General features: G+C 34.3%; 1 protein-coding gene across 2 annotated transcripts; it reads left to right on the top strand.

The window, feature by feature from the left end:
• The first annotated feature begins 221 nt into the window (after positions 1-221).
• Positions 222-13,146, top strand: LOC146132135 (islet cell autoantigen 1-like). 2 transcript variants are annotated; one of them, XM_083397932.1, is made up of 14 exons: positions 222-372; positions 2,146-2,326; positions 3,201-3,273; positions 3,837-3,960; positions 4,992-5,190; positions 5,725-5,790; positions 6,530-6,688; positions 7,550-7,647; positions 8,058-8,164; positions 8,918-9,043; positions 9,734-9,868; positions 10,755-10,946; positions 11,202-11,441; positions 12,830-13,146. In XM_083397932.1, the coding sequence occupies exons 1-14, from the start codon at positions 353-355 to the stop codon at positions 12,958-12,960; spliced, it is 1,851 nt and encodes a 616-aa protein (XP_083254058.1). In that variant the 5' UTR covers positions 222-352; the 3' UTR covers positions 12,961-13,146. The 2 variants fall into 2 exon arrangements, with proteins under 2 accessions (XP_083254058.1, XP_083254059.1); XM_083397933.1 differs by lacking the exon at positions 8,918-9,043.
• Positions 13,147-15,713: the final 2,567 nt, after the last annotated feature.

Below are 15,713 nucleotides of genomic sequence, written 5' to 3' on the forward strand. Positions count from 1 at the left end.
GATGCCCCTGCATAATTTTTTGTTTTTGTTCCTTTTGATTTCCAGAATTAGATAGCAAATTGCTTTAGATTTTTTAATAAATATTTTTGTGCAAGTTTTGACTTATCGCCAGCCCTATGACATTAGTTCCAAGTTTAGTATAATGTTGTATTTTTTATGTTTTTGTTGTATTTTTCATGTTTATTCAACTTTCAAGGTATTTAAACATAACATAGTGGCAATATGCTGTAAAGGTAAAACTTTCTGATCTACGATCAAGCATCGCAGCCGAATCATCAAGTAAAAGACTATTTACACTGGCGGACTTACATTGAATTTTTTGGTTTAGTGATCACTTCATTGGAAATAAGGCATGTCAAGCATGTCGCGATAGTAAGTTTTTTTTACCAATAATCAAGAAAATAATTAGGAATGTTTTGTTAAATTCCAATAGATGTGTTTTATGCTGTTGTTTTAGCAGTAAATTGTATAGTATTTTTTTGAAAGCATGGACAGCATTGCTATGTGCAAGTTCACTACTAGGCTTATCTTATTATATTGGATCGGACCTGTTACCCGATGCCAAGTGCTAGTATCGATACTCAGTCAATATTAGGTTGGTACCAATGCTGCATAGATTAGAAATTAAAGCCATGATTTGCTATCCAATGCAGTGATTTTAACTTAAAAGGTAAATTTGTCCAAAAATAACTTCTGGTTAAAAAATGGATCTAACTAAACTTCTGCCTTTACAAGCAAATTTTGGGTGAAAAAACCTACAAAAAATTAGGGTTGGCAAGCCTGTCAATTGACCGGTCAAATACGGACCGCACTTTATTTAACCGGTCAAATACTCATATTAGATTCAAATGTTGTAAATTTGAGTTTTAACTTTTTAATAATCTTGGTTGTCACTTTTTATAACAATTCAAATATGAAATGGTAGGTTTACCTGATGCAAACACATGTTCTGTGGTAATAACGCACACATGTTCTGTGGTAATAAAGTGGTTGTAATAGCAAAGTAGATTTATTTATTTAGAATAAATGCACCTATATGTTGAATCGCGTTTGTCATAAAAGAAAATAATAGTTGGGGTATACCACAATTTGAGGCTACTAAGAAATTTAGAAGAACCAAATGCCTTATCTCCCATGGACCCTGGTGATGATTTAGAACAGTGTGGTCCAACTGCAGGCCCTTGGCCCGCGAACTGATAGTCAGCTTTGCTTCCATCTAGCAATATCACTTCAATTTTCGTTATTGTAATTGACAAAAAAACTTTGTGAATGATCGTTTGTGATTTGTAACACCACTAAGCAAAAGTGTATAATATCACATGTAATGAAACATTTATCGTATTGCGTTAACTTCAATTGTGTTGCTGACCGTAGCTGAACAAAGGTGTAAATTTCATAAAGTTAGTATATATGCCATAAGCATAGGCTATGTATAAAGCAATAAGCCTAAAAATCGCTATTGAAAATATTGGCCCGCAAGGTAAAATTAATAGTTTTTGGCCCGCAAGATAAAAAAAATAATTTTTGGCTCGCGATGAAAAGATGTTGGACCACGCTGATTTAGAAAATTCAGAGTGACAAAAGTTGTGATAAGGAGTAAAAATATTTTTTTACTGATGTATTTACTTGTTGTTAAATCTCGGTAATAAACTTGTTGGCTTAACTTGGTGGTTGTAGTAATGGTAAAAATCACTACAATACTGCTATAGTATTGCTTGCAAGATGTACATGGTTTTGCAAAAAATCTTATTGATAGTCAAAAAATAATTTATTCGATTTTACAAACCATTGTACTTGAGCCAAAACGTTTGTATATTTATTTAAAGTTAAAATCAAGGTTTATTTTTAACTTTAATTGCATTATGATAGTGTGTTTAGTATTTGACCAATTTGACGAGTATTTGACCGGTCAAATGCCCAACCCTACAAAAAATACTTTTGAATGTTTTACTTTTATCTATTTTGCTAGTTTAAAAGTAATGACATCATTTGGTATCGATTACACTACTACCTTTTAAATTTGTTTTTTGTCGATATATATTTATCTGTTGTGTTTGTGGTGAAACTGCATACTAGTACATTGTGTTCATGCCTTGAATTCAAAAATAGATTTTCAGCAACCTATTTGTTGTCTTCATTACCTAGTGAGCCAGGGGGATTTTCTGGAGAAGCCTATGACAGAAATGTGTTCGAGGCTGGCTTGTCAACTGTCAATAAGCTGCAAAGAGATTACTGGAATGCAAAACAAGTTCTGAGGAAAAAGTTTGGCAAGTCGGATGACGAATGCATCATTTCCAGTGACTCTGAGCTTGATTCTAAGCTTGAGGTAAGTGACATGAAAAGGTTTTTCTTACAGGTTCCGCATGCTTAAGTGAATTTTGCTGTCTTAAGACCATAATTGCCTAATTATTTAAAATTCATACATTGTTTTCACTGGGTTTACGAAGTTAGCTGAAGTCACTCAGCCTACAATGGATTTTGAATCAAGCAAGGCTAGAAAAAACTTGGGTTGGAAGCAGGGCTGTGGAGTTGGACTTGGGACTCGAGGAGTCGGTTTGTTTTTGCTGGAGTCGGACTCTGGACTCGAGTAAGACCTCTCGGGTTATGACTCCGCGGCCCTGCTCAGAAATCTGAATTAATCAGCTAGGGCAGGATTAACTGAGTTATGTTTGTCTATGTTTATACAAATATATATACATTATAGGATCAATGTCAACCCATGTTTAAGACTAACAATGGCACTATTTTGTGCTGTAGTTCATTTAGTTGAGTGACATTTCAACTAAATTGTTAAGTTTAGCAAGCTTTATATTTTTTGCCTTAATTGCATTGAAATCGTTTTTGGACTGGCTAGTTTAAGTTAGTCCCTGCGTACAGTGCACGATTGGTATAAATGCTTCCTGAATCCGTTAACTTGGAACATAAACTATCTGCATTTCTGTGGCTTCATTTCTCAATTTCCCCCATTTAACAAAAACAAAGGCTCGACAAATTTTGCTAGTACATGTGATTAAAATGAGTCCCTCAAAGATATCCAGAGAATTTTGCTAATAGCTTCCACAAAACTCAAAACTTTGCTTATTTAAAACTTAAATCTGATTTAATGACAGGGTAGTTCGGTATGGAAATGTGGGTAATTATTCTTATGGTGTTTGTAATTTGAAAATATAGCTTTTATAATAAAATTAAATTTGTTGCAGCTCTTTCGCTCTGTTCAATCTACATGTGTTGACCTTATTAGAGCTGTTGAGGCCTATCAAAACTGCATCTGTGGTAAGTCTAGCAGTTAGGCAAACAGGTGATTTAGTAAAATATAAATCATTTTAAAATCAGTATATGATTGTGCTCCTGAAAAGCACCAAGTTAAAAAAGAAAAGTGACCAATACACTTAACGCGATTTTATTCTTAAAAATTCAATGTATTTCCTAAGATTTAGTTAAAGCTACAATGCACTATATTACAGTTCAAAAAATGTTTTTTTAATTTGGAAAGATTTCCCAAATTTTCGTTATGTCTAAACCAGCGTGGTCCGCGAGTTCAGCTTATTTGGCCCGCGAGCTGATAGTCAGCTTTGGTTCAATCTGGCAATATCACTTCAAATTTTTTTTTTTTTAATTTTTTGGTGTTGAAATTATTTCATAACTACCGTAACTGAACAAAGGTATACATTCCATAAAGTTAGTATATATGCCATAGACTATGTATAATTTGCCAGCAATAAGCCTAAGAATCCCAATTTAAAAACAGTGGCCCGCAAGATAAAATAAACCTTGTTTTTGGCCTGCGATGAAAATAGACCACCCTGGTCTAAACAATAACACTGTGATTTTTTCAGTGCTATCTCGTGATGAGAACTCAATGGGAAGGTTTTTAAAGGACCAAGGCTCTCAGGATAAAACACAGGCAGGCAAAATGATGGCTGCTGTTGGAAAGTCGCAATGCTTCACAGCACAGCAACGGTATGTTTACATAGAAAATAATTGTGCTATAAAATAAAGCATTTTGTTAATTCATTCAGCAAATATTAATTTGTTATATCTGGTTGTAATTTCGATATTTTTAATACACTCATGTATCCGGTGCCATCAGTGTTTTTATAGCATTACTGTTGTGCTTGGCCCTATAGATTTTATGTGGCACAAAGACAGGAAATTGTGGCACATTTATCAGTACACAGCATCGCACATGCCTTTACTGCCAGCTTAACAATCCTAAGCTGCACAGAAACGGAACCTGTCAGTTTAGTTCTTCTAATAATTCCTTCGTTTTATTATGTCAAACTAACCAGACAATTGCTCATATACTCCTTTTGCTAATAACTTTTGTATATGGAATTAACTACACATAGACATCAAAAGCACAATATCAAGGCTTGAAGTTAAATAAATAATAAAATCTAAGACAGATAAAGAAACATAAATTGAACTAGCAATAGTTCACATATAAATGTATGAACATTATAACTGATTTTTAATGTAAATAATAACTAACAACACCAATATGTTTAAATTTAAAGAAAAGTACTTGACAATAGTTAAAACATATCTGTCTGTTTAATAAATAATATGTATTTTTCAAGGGTATAACTTGTTTTTGCCTTTTTACTGTTTAATTCTTTCACAAACATAGCTTAATATGAATTGTGACATAGTTTCAAAATGAATTGTGACATAGTTTTTCAAGGTATTTATCCAGTACACACTTGTATTCTAAAGATGTTGATTTTTCGTAAATTACATATGAAGTGTATGTTTGATGTACATATCATATGGCAAACTGATCATCCAGTAGGGGTGCTTTAGGTATAGAACAACTTTGTTGAAACTAGCAAATTTTCCAAATGAACTAAAGATGGTACAAGCTCATATTGAAACGTCTTAATCAAGATAATGTCGATATACTCGATGTTTTTATCTTTGCAATTCATTATCAAACTACATTACAGATCCGTGCATAGTGTACTCAAGTAATTTACTTTTCTCTATAACAGATTAGCGATGCGTAGCCCACTCGGACGTCTTCATCACGACATTGAAACATTTCGGTACCGTGCCGTTGGCGACAGTATGCTCTCGATTGATCACATGGAAGAAGCGCGTACCCATTACCGCGCCTCCCTTCGTTGGATGCAGGACATCTCTTCTAACTTGGATCCAGAGCAGTTTAAGAAACTTGAAAAATTCAGAAGGGTAGGAATCAAACAAATAGTTTAAATAGACTCTGAAGATGACAAGAGTTTGTGAAAAATAGTATTTCATTGCACTGTCATATGCTTCTCATATGTCATATATGAAAAGTCTGTTGGATTAAACTACATTTTTAACTCTGTATTTGATAATGCTGAATAATCCCTTTTCAGTCCTAATTGATTAAAACACATGACAAAAACAAAAATTGAATCTTTGTTTGTGGAAAGATCCGCTTATATTAAAAAAAAAATTATTATAAAGTTATTGAGCTATTTTTAGTGTAAAATTCGTAAAGCATATTTGGTTAAAAACTGGTTTGTTTTTATGAGAATTTAGCTGTTATAATCTTTCTGTAGAAATATTTCCTAAACTAATTTCAAAAACTTTGATTTATTGAGATGGTATAACCAACAAAATAATAATGCATTTTAGGCCATGAAAAAAACATTTAGCTGAAATGTTGTGGTCTATCTAAAGGAAAACAAAACTTAACTGCAAAAAGTGTCATTTATGAACCATATTCTTTTGTTTCAGGTCCAAAATGAAGTCCGACTGAATAAGGATAAATTTGATCGCTTGAAGTGGGCCGTTTGTCAAAAAGTATGGATTTAGCTTATACTGTATATATATTTTTTATCTTTCGTACACTAATCATCTAGCCATACACCATTTACAATTAAATGGTTTATTGAGTTCCCATTGATTGTCTGTGCTTCTCAAGCCTTTTTCATAGCGACCTAAATTCTTACTGTTAGTATAATGGTGAAGCTTTGGCGACCCAGTTATCTTTGCTAAGCTTTGTGCAAGCTTAAAGTGAACAAAGAAGAAATACTACTTAATAAATTCAATTTTAATAAACATGGGTAATAATGTCTTCTAATGGATTTCACAATTTTTGAAAATTTTTACTGAAAACCAATCTGAATAAATCTAATCATGTAACTACTTCAGTCGGCAGCCCAACTAAATTCAATAGCAACCTATTTTTTGTGACCCTTAGGTTGAGAAACACTGTTCTGAATAACGTTTTCAAGATAATTATTGCTGTTATCACTTATCAGATATCAAATTATCACATTACAAATTACAACAAGGTTTTTTTCAGGTAGCCAATCTACATTATAATTTTCTTCATCAAAGATTAATTTGCAGTTTCTTCAAAGTTAATGTATATAAATGAAACACTTTAAAATAAAAGTGATGTTATTAAATATTATGAAAACATAATAATAATGGTGATGAAGCGATTTATTAACTTGCTAACTATTTTTTCCTTAAACTGAATAATTTTTCATATCACAGACATTAGTTCAAGAATCTTTTTTTTTTAATTTCACAGGTTGATCTTTTGTGTGCATCTCGAAGCAACCTGTTTTCCACCATACTTGTGCCATATCAAAATGAACTGATAAAGTTCTGGGAGAAGACAGCAAGAACCATGTCTGCTGTTCTGGAAAACATTAAAGACTACCAACATTATGAGTTTAAGTTGCTCAAGGTATAATACCACAAAACTATTGATAACACCTATTTAAATTTGACCATCTTTATTTCTGTGAAATTTTGATGGTCATATCTCTATCTTTTTATTTTACACTTTTAAAAAATTCAACGTAAGCAAATCACTTAACTATATCTGAAAAATGATGACTTTGAAAAAAAAGGTGATTTACTGATTTCCAAGTGTTTGGTGTGCCCCTGTTATTTTTAAGAACTTTACCAATACTGCAACTTTGGTTTCAATTTGATACACTTGTAAGAACTGTTTACTGTTCTATTGTAGTGTTGACTTTTTCCCTGCAGTCTTCTGTTAAAAGGCTTGACTTTTCTTTAAGAAAATGTGTGTTCATGATTTAGTTTTGTGTTTCATTTCGACCAGTGGTTCTCAACCTTTTTTCGCCGCATACCATCTCGAGGTTCTATGATCTTGTTGCATACCAACAAATTATCTAAAAACTCAACTTTACTTAAAATATATATAGGATTATTACCACAGCCGGATTAGCTAATTGGTTAGCCCAGAAATTTCGAAACAAATGCGGCCCACTACTCTGAAAAACTCGTTTTTAACTTTGCAAGATACCTGTAGTCAAGTTCTGTGATTCTCTGTTGTTTTCCTATGATGTCATAAAGGAACCTTTTGGTAAAACTGTAATTTTACTTAAAATCATACTGCGTACCACCCAAAATGACTTCACTAGTGGTACGCGTACCACAGGTTGAGAACCACTTCATATGCATGACTTTTATGTCTCATTGTTGAGGCCTGTTGATTTTGAGGTGTGTTCTTATCTTCATTTTTTATTTTTACAACTTGTTTTCCTGCTTGGATCGGCAACTCTCTTGTCTAACTACAAAGGGGTTGAATCCTATGCAGGACATCGACTCAGCACAAAAGAAATCAGATGAGGAAAAACAGTCTGATGACAATGATGATGCCAAAGATAATGATCAGCAGTAAGAAATTATTTGTGGAAAATATAGTTGTAACAAAAATCAATGACATATTTAACTAAGTGAATGGCGTCTGGTAGTTCTGTTACTTTTTGTTTATTAACATTGTAGTGTTGCCTGTTTTTTTTGGTATATACTGTGTACCACCTGATGATCATTTTCTTGGTGAAATGTGAAGTGGTAACTACCTAGCAAGGCTTAAAGTTGATTTTCTTTAATAGTAATATCCCAATTTTAAACAATAACCAAGTTTAACAAGTGATTGTTTTTTGGAAAATTTGTTATTGAAATTTGTAATGTCTATTATTGTACAAATGGTATTAACAATAATTGTCAACTTTTAAACATTTGTTATTAAAAAAGAAAAATATGTTGTTTATAGTAAGTGATGTTATCTATTTTATTTTTCCTAGGTTGATCAGCCTAAGCGACCAGGAATTTACTGATGCCAACATTGAGAAAATGCAGGAAGCTTTTGATAATATTAACAAGTCAGGAGCTACTGGTAATGGCGACACAGGTAAGCGGATAAAGCGATAAAGCAAAATAGCTGATTGACAGGTGTTTTGAAGTTGTACATTTTGTGTGTCTTTGTATTACGTAAACATCTATTCCAAAGTTAAAATGCTTTGAAATATATACCTTTTTTTATATTTATCATAGTATTGTAAGTCTTGTAGTTCAATTGTTTTTTTTTATACTATATTTAAACTTCTATTAACGGTTTTCAAGTAATGTTTCAATGGCAGAAGAATGAATTGAAGAAACCACATTTTTTCTTATATGTTTGATCCTTTGGAAATACAACATAACTTTGTTTTATAACCACCTAAATGACCATTGATAAAGGTGCCAAAATAACCCGATTTCTAGAAAACTATCTTGGAACTTAGAATTTCCTAAAGAAATAGCTGTAGTGCAGTTGACCACAGGGTTAATCCTCAACAGCCCTGCATGTAATTGACAATATCAACATGCAGGTATACTAACTGTGGTGAAATCGATTAACATGTCAAACATATGGTCTAAGCTTATTTACTAACTTTTTGCATTGCTGGATATTTTTATTTTAGGTAAATCTTGGAAAAATCGTTGATAAAATACTGGCATTTTCAACAACTTATGTTTTAATTATGAAATTTTAACTTTATATAACATATCAAATTAAACAAAATCTTTTTGTTTGGAAAACACATAACTCAAGTCATTTCCACACTGTAATTCACAATTCTAAACTAAAAATAGTTGTTTACCGAAATTCGGTGTTTCATAGATTCCATGTTAAATTTTTACGATGCCGAACATTATCCTAATGACCAGTCGGTTAGGCATGATGATGTCTATCATGACATTCGGTACTTAGACGAACAAAAAATGGCCGGTGATCTGCTTCTTGGTGGTAAGACAATGGCCGTGTGCGGAAAAACTAAAAAAAAATGGTGTCGCAAAATAATGCATGGCATACTTTCCTTTTTCCAGGCGTCCATGAATAGCTGCATTCTTTTCAGCAGCAAATTCAAATTGATTGAATTTGTTTTTTGCTTATTCTAAAATCGTATGCCTTGATCTCCAGTGCAGTGAATGTACCTGGATTTTTTGTTTTGCAACGATGTACTAAAAAAGTTATTTAAAATATGGTATAGCTTAGCAGACCAAATTCAAAGTTCTGTCTAGTTTCATTCGAGTGTGAAGATTTTTTTATGATATGGCTAACTTTTTTGAGCCAGGTGTCACTTTTGTTGATTGATTTTCCTTCAGCTTTACTAAAATTAGACCGCATAACTATTGGTTTTCTTTGTTTTACTGACTTACAAAACTACAACAATGATTAGTTTCTTATCTATGTCAGATTATCTGCAATGTGCTGCATGATAGCAATAAGATTTTGTTGGAAAGGTGATATTTTCAAATAAAGTAGGATTAAAGATTTAAAATTGGAATTTAATTAACTGGCCAATTTTAACTGTTCCAAATTAAAAACTGTTGCGTAAAATACTATTTTGGTTTTAAAAAGTGGCGTGAACCTTGTTAAGTTCCATAAGCTCAAATTTTAACTTTGTTTTTTTGTTATGTGCACCAATTAAATCAGACAAAGATGACCCTAAAAAAACTGAAGACAACGACAATCTATTGCTGGGTAATTTCGAGGGAACAGACTTCCAGCAACCGAGTCAAGAGGATTTAGAATTGTTTAACGATATCCTGGGAGAGGAAAATAAATCTGGTGAGATTTAACATTTTTATATAAAGGTTATAACTTGTCACTTGTTTTTGTGACTGTTTTATGTCTTTTTATACCATGATCTGAGTCCAATTATTCAACTGGATCTACAAAAAAGAATTTTTCGATAACAGTGAGGTGATTACTAAGTATTGCATTGACTTCGAAAAGTTTGTTTGCAATCAAGCTTTTCATACTTTTAAACTGATCTTTTAAACAAATCATAAACATGCAGGTCGTTGATGCTTGTAAGTTTTTCCAATAAAAACGAAATTGGCAAAGTAATACTCAACAATTGGTATTCATAGTTATGTATCAACATTAAACAGGGACAGGTTTTTCGGTAAATTTGCTGACTGCGGCTTTGCAACATCAATTTTAATGCCACATAACCCCATACCTAAATATTTTGTTGCATTTCTGATCTTCAAATTATTCTATGAATGCCATTTTTTTATTCTATGAATGCCATTTATTTATTGCATGTTGTTCCGCTATTTATTTTTTTTTTTAATAGCATTTGGAAAAAAAGTTGCAAGGCAGAAAAGAATAGCCTTATCAAAATACTTCTTTTCTAGTAATATGTTAAAATTTAAAAATAACATGAAAAATGTTTAGCCTAATCGTTACAATTGTAGTACAATGTAAAACAAACATTAGGTACATTACACACAGATATGTGAACTATGACTTTTACTTTTGAATAACATTGTTACTGTTTTATGGTAAACTAGTTGCTTACTCCAGGATAAGATAAGGAAATTCTATTAACTAGTAGCGATTTTTGTTTAATAGTGCATCAACATTTTTAAGGAAATTTGTGATATTTGTCTCAAAAACTTTTTTTTGAGAGTTAATATTTTCTATATCATATGTGTGTCACACACAGGCTCCGACAACCTGGAATCAGAATGGCATTCTGTGTTCGGGGAGTTCAGTCAAGCGCCGAAGTCTGACGCTCCCCCTGTTTCTGCAAACCATCAACCCCAGGGTGGCCACAATTTGCCACCCTCTGCGGCTAACCCCCCTCAGTCATCGGGATATCTCCCCTCGCAACTCATGGACATGATGATGTCATCTGGTTTGTCATTTTGTTACATTTAGTAAAAACAGTGATCAATGGATAGCGCGAAAATGATCATCACTCAAAGTCTGTATAAATATTTGAAAACATTTGTTTAAAACAAATAAACTTTAAAATTTGTTTAAAACCACACCTCGTTTAATTTTGCTAAGCGTATAGAATCCTAAGTTGCACCCTTCATGCCGACTATAACCCAGCATTTCACGTTTTGCACTCCGTTTTCCCAAAATTTTACTTTCTTACCCTCTTTAGGAAGTGGGGTTCCCCCTCAGATGACACACGCACCCATGGGAATGCAGCAAGCACCTCACATGAACACGATGGGTTATCCGCCTCAACAGATGGGTCCAAACGTGCCAAGTGGGGTCCAACAGCCCCCATCCTACCACTCCATGTTTGGTAATGCACCCGTAATGGGTCAACAACAACAACAACAGCAACATCAGCTAGATGGAAAAATGGGCCTTGTAAGTGATCCACAGTCTAAAAGAGGTTAGTACTGCAATCATAGTTAAGTTGAAAGCGAAACACGAAATAAATGTGAAATAATAGATTTAGAAGATCACTGAGGCTTAAATTAAAAATAAAATCAGATAGAATCCAATAATCGAGTACTTCTTTGTAAAATAACCACACAACACGTTATAACAGTGGTTCTCAAACTGGGGTTCGCGGTCCTTTTGGGGTTGGACAATTTTCTGGGACCGCGAAGCACCTCACAAAAAATTCAACACTACGTTCCTGAAAAAGAAAATATTTTGTGCAATAAAATTTCTAGGCAACGTACTTTACCAAGGGAACACGCAGAATAATAATAACTATGTTGTACATAGGACTCATTGTGAGACAAAAAAGAAAGCCAAACTTAGGCTAGACCTATACGCAAAGCTGACATTGCGCCAACGTAATTCCAACGTGTTTGCGCTCGTCATCACAGGCTACGATTAGTTGTTCATTCACGTAATTGCAAGTTTCGAGTGGAATTGTGCATTGTGATGTCATAGTGTTGTTGCGTTGCGCTAATGAGCATTTAGTTTTTTTTTTATGGATTGCTGCGCTGCCACCGTGGGCGGTCACGGTTTTAAAACTGTTCGTGATTGCTTCACTCAAATAAAGTGATTCGTTAGAGGTTCCACTTTTTCCGTGAATGTATATTTTAAAGGAAAGACCGTGAGCAATTCAAAAAATTGCTGGGGGGACCGTTGCGTAATTTTTTTCAAAAAGTTTGAGAACCACTGCGTTGTAAATACATGAACCGGTTGAGTAGTTACTTATTACTGACTCCTTACGCGCCGTGCCGAACCAAAAAACTAAATTTGCCTCCATAAATTGTCAATTAATATTGTCACGAAAATGTAAAAGAAATCCGCGACTTGCTAAGTTGGAAAAAGTTAGCCCGCTACCATTTTTTTTATTTTGACTGTAATTTCTGTATGCTGTCATAGTTGTAAAAATTGGTATTTTTACACGACGTTGTATTGTAGTTGTGAAATTGGTACAGCGAAGAGAAACAATTTCTACATTTTTATGCTTGTGCGTCGATAAAAAATTCTCATCCACGGCGTTCGCCTTTTACGGTTGCCACTAATTCTTCAATTTGAATAATGAAATCTTGCAACCGCTGTTTTTCCGAAAATTTTCATAAAGTCTTTTAATTTTTTTAATGTGCATTCTCAAGTTACACAATTTGAAACTATTTATTATTGTGTTGTGTCGTTTAGTCTGTTCTGTTTTTAAACTATATTATTAATATGTCGATTGAGGCCAATTTCGGTATTTGAAAACTTATGAATTTCTTTGAGAAATCTTCGAATGTCTTCGATTTTTTCGTAAAATCTGTGGCAACCCTGTGTAAAAACGAAATCTTCTTTGGTCTGCAGACAACAAGGGAAATATGGCCGCCTGGTTCAACCTCTTCGCTGAGCTAGACCCTCTGCAAAACCCCGACGCGCTCTCCAACAAAAAGGAACAAAGCAAAGCCGCGGAAAGCGGTGGCGGTGGAGCTTGCTAAAAGCTGGAACCGACGGATTTTCGTTTTTCTAAATTCATTCACCGCCTGGCTTCAACCGGCCAGGTTCGCAGACCTACAAGGATGGCAGTTTATTCGCTACCTGAAAGTCACAGGCCTCTGTTCTTACTCGCTTTATTTTGTTGTCGTATGCTTCGTTGGTGTTTCGTGTGGGTTACGTGTGAGTGGTGGAATGCTTTTTATTCTGTGCGCTGACCAAGTGTGGGTTCCTAAGCCGGTTTTCCGGATCAAATTGGGAATTTTGTCCTTACTTTTCATTTTTAAAAGGGAACTTTTTTTTTGTTTTACATGATGTACGTGTGCTTTAAAATTGTTTCCATTTTCCAGTACAGTAGTCGGTGGCATTCCATTTAAACGCGACTGTAAAATGTAGTACAATCGCCCCTACGCAGTTTTTCGAATTCCTTATTCATTTTTTAATAGAATATTTTTTGTTGAAATGAAATGCCAGTTATTGTCCTGGCATTTTCATTCGGCTTTCTTGCTCTATTCCTTGGCGTTCCTGCTTGTCTCTATTTAAACACGACCAAAATTCCGTGTTTTTCTATTTACCTTCGTATTTGCAATACGCAGTTGTTGTTGTTGTTTTCCGGTGTGTGTACATTTCCTTTTCTGTAACGTGCAATCTCGTGCAGTCGAAAACCTTTGCGCATATGTAGACCTGACCAAAATCTGATTGCAACACACAAGGCAGATACAAATTTACAAAATTTTGCACGAATTTTGCAGTTCTCCTGTTACTACTTTTGCACTTTAACGCACATTTTCTACTTTGATATCCGAATTTCAATCACGTTGCTCCTATACAATGAAGCTGCCGCCCAACTCGAATTGGCAATCTCCGCGTATTAGCTGTAGTTATTCTTGTAGTTTTACGATTTTAGAAATAGATTATGTTAGAAGCGCTAACAGCACTTCATTGTGTTCCAACGGTACAGTTTGTAAAAGCTGGGGTGTAATCAAGATTTGATTCTGCAAACATTTTAACTATTACATATTAAAATGTGTTTATTTTTTGCCGAAAGGAAATTCTTAAGCTGTATCTAAATAGTTTTTCTGTAACAAATCTGCCTCTCGCAAGAAGAATTCTCTACGAAACTGTTTTTCAACGTAATGCGCCAACCGCATTTGCAAAGTGCTATATTTCATTCTAAGTGTTCAAGTATAAAATATCCCGTTTTCTCTAGCGATGCGTTTACGTTTTGTTGTGCCAACAGTTAACAATTGCAACTTTTAGCTATCAATATTCTTGTAATGCTATATATGGATTAGCGACGCTAAATATTCAAATACGCGCATGTTTGAAACTTGAAAGCAAAGCCCACTTAGTTATTTGCTGTATTAGTTTTATTGTGAAAAGCAACGAGCAAATTGCAGTGCGGTATGGGTTTAGTTACTTTTCTGTACAGTTTGCTACAATGTAGTTACTTTATGTTGTGCCAGTCCCAAGTTTGCGTTGTAAGCTAGATGTCTTCATTGGACAAACCAAGAATGGAAACACAACCTCATAATATCTTGCTTATGAGACCTTAGTTGAACTACGGGTTGATGTTTCGAAATAAAAATGTCCCCGGGTAAACTTTGCTCTAGTGAGTTTTAAAGCAGCTCTTTGGTATTCCAGTGTATTCGGGGCCATGTGCTATATGTTATTTATCATGCCATTCCTCTTTTTGTCGTATTTGTTTTCACCAATGTAGGTGTTGGTTGCATTCACATTCACCGAAAAGGCATAGCTCTGAGATATTTAAATTAGACGCACTTTTGCTAATTGGTGGTAGCTAACGCAGTTAATTTATCGGCTGAAATTTTTCCTAACCAGCAGTATGGCCGTTTTAAGGACGCGCCTAGGAAATGCGCACTGTGCTGTATTTGTAAATCAATCACGCCGTTTCCAATTATTTAGGGCGTAGTGTAACTGTAATACACATACTTTCCAAATGGCCTTAACTGAACAACTGTTAAATTAAAACCGTTTTTTCAGCGATTTTATTTGACCTTTGTGATAAGCCTGCAGAAACAGATTTCCTTTGATCGCGTTTTCTGGCCAAAAATTTCCAACTTATGGTTTTACAATGATCCAATTTTAGGTTCAAATGCGATCTAATATAATCAGGCTTTTAGTCACGCGTGTGAAAACCAGGCCTACAACAGTAGATCCATATCGCAGTGGTCTTCTGTTGTTCATTATGCTTGTGATATTTTACGTTGTTGTCCAACGCACCAAGTTGTACCTGTACGTCTCGTAGTCGAAAATAAAAGAAGTCACGAAACTGTTTTACGTTGAGAGTCCTTTTTTCTGTCGCAGTTTAAATGTCCGTTGAAGATTTCGTAGACCTCTGTATTATCGTATATACTGTTTAAGAACAGTTGCCATTTTTAAAATGTATATTCCCACAAAAGAAAAACAATTTTATATCGGTAATAAAACTGTAAAAGTCCGCGTTGGCTCCGAAAAAGAATGCCTGAGGTTATTTGGAACATCAGGCGGTTTCGTATCGTTTCATCAACTTTTTCAACGACTCGCGCAAACTGACAAGACGAAAACGATATACGCAGGTTATTCATCGCAGAAGTGTAAAAACAACCCATATGGCGTTCATCTGAAAAGATTGGAAAAAGGCGTTTAGCAGAAGCGCGCCAATTTGCCCTCGCGAGAAAGCGACGCCTATCAGATTGCTTCGGACGAATACCGCCCGAAACCTGATCGGCTACTGGTGCGAATTCGAAAGCGACAA

Source organism: Ascidiella aspersa, chromosome 9 (assembly GCF_963924565.1).
Source record: "Ascidiella aspersa chromosome 9, kaAscAspe10.2, whole genome shotgun sequence".
In the NCBI taxonomy this organism is placed as follows: Eukaryota; Metazoa; Chordata; class Ascidiacea; order Phlebobranchia; family Ascidiidae; genus Ascidiella; species Ascidiella aspersa.

Excerpts from the sequence above, each read along its gene's own strand:
- LOC146132135 (XM_083397932.1), top strand. The coding sequence starts at position 353 with ATGTCAAGCATGTCGCGATA. Across the intron at positions 3,274-3,836 it reads CTATCAAAACTGCATCTGTG|TGCTATCTCGTGATGAGAAC; the intron begins GTAAGTCTAGCA and ends TGATTTTTTCAG. Across the intron at positions 11,442-12,829 it reads TGATCCACAGTCTAAAAGAG|ACAACAAGGGAAATATGGCC; the intron begins GTTAGTACTGCA and ends TTTGGTCTGCAG.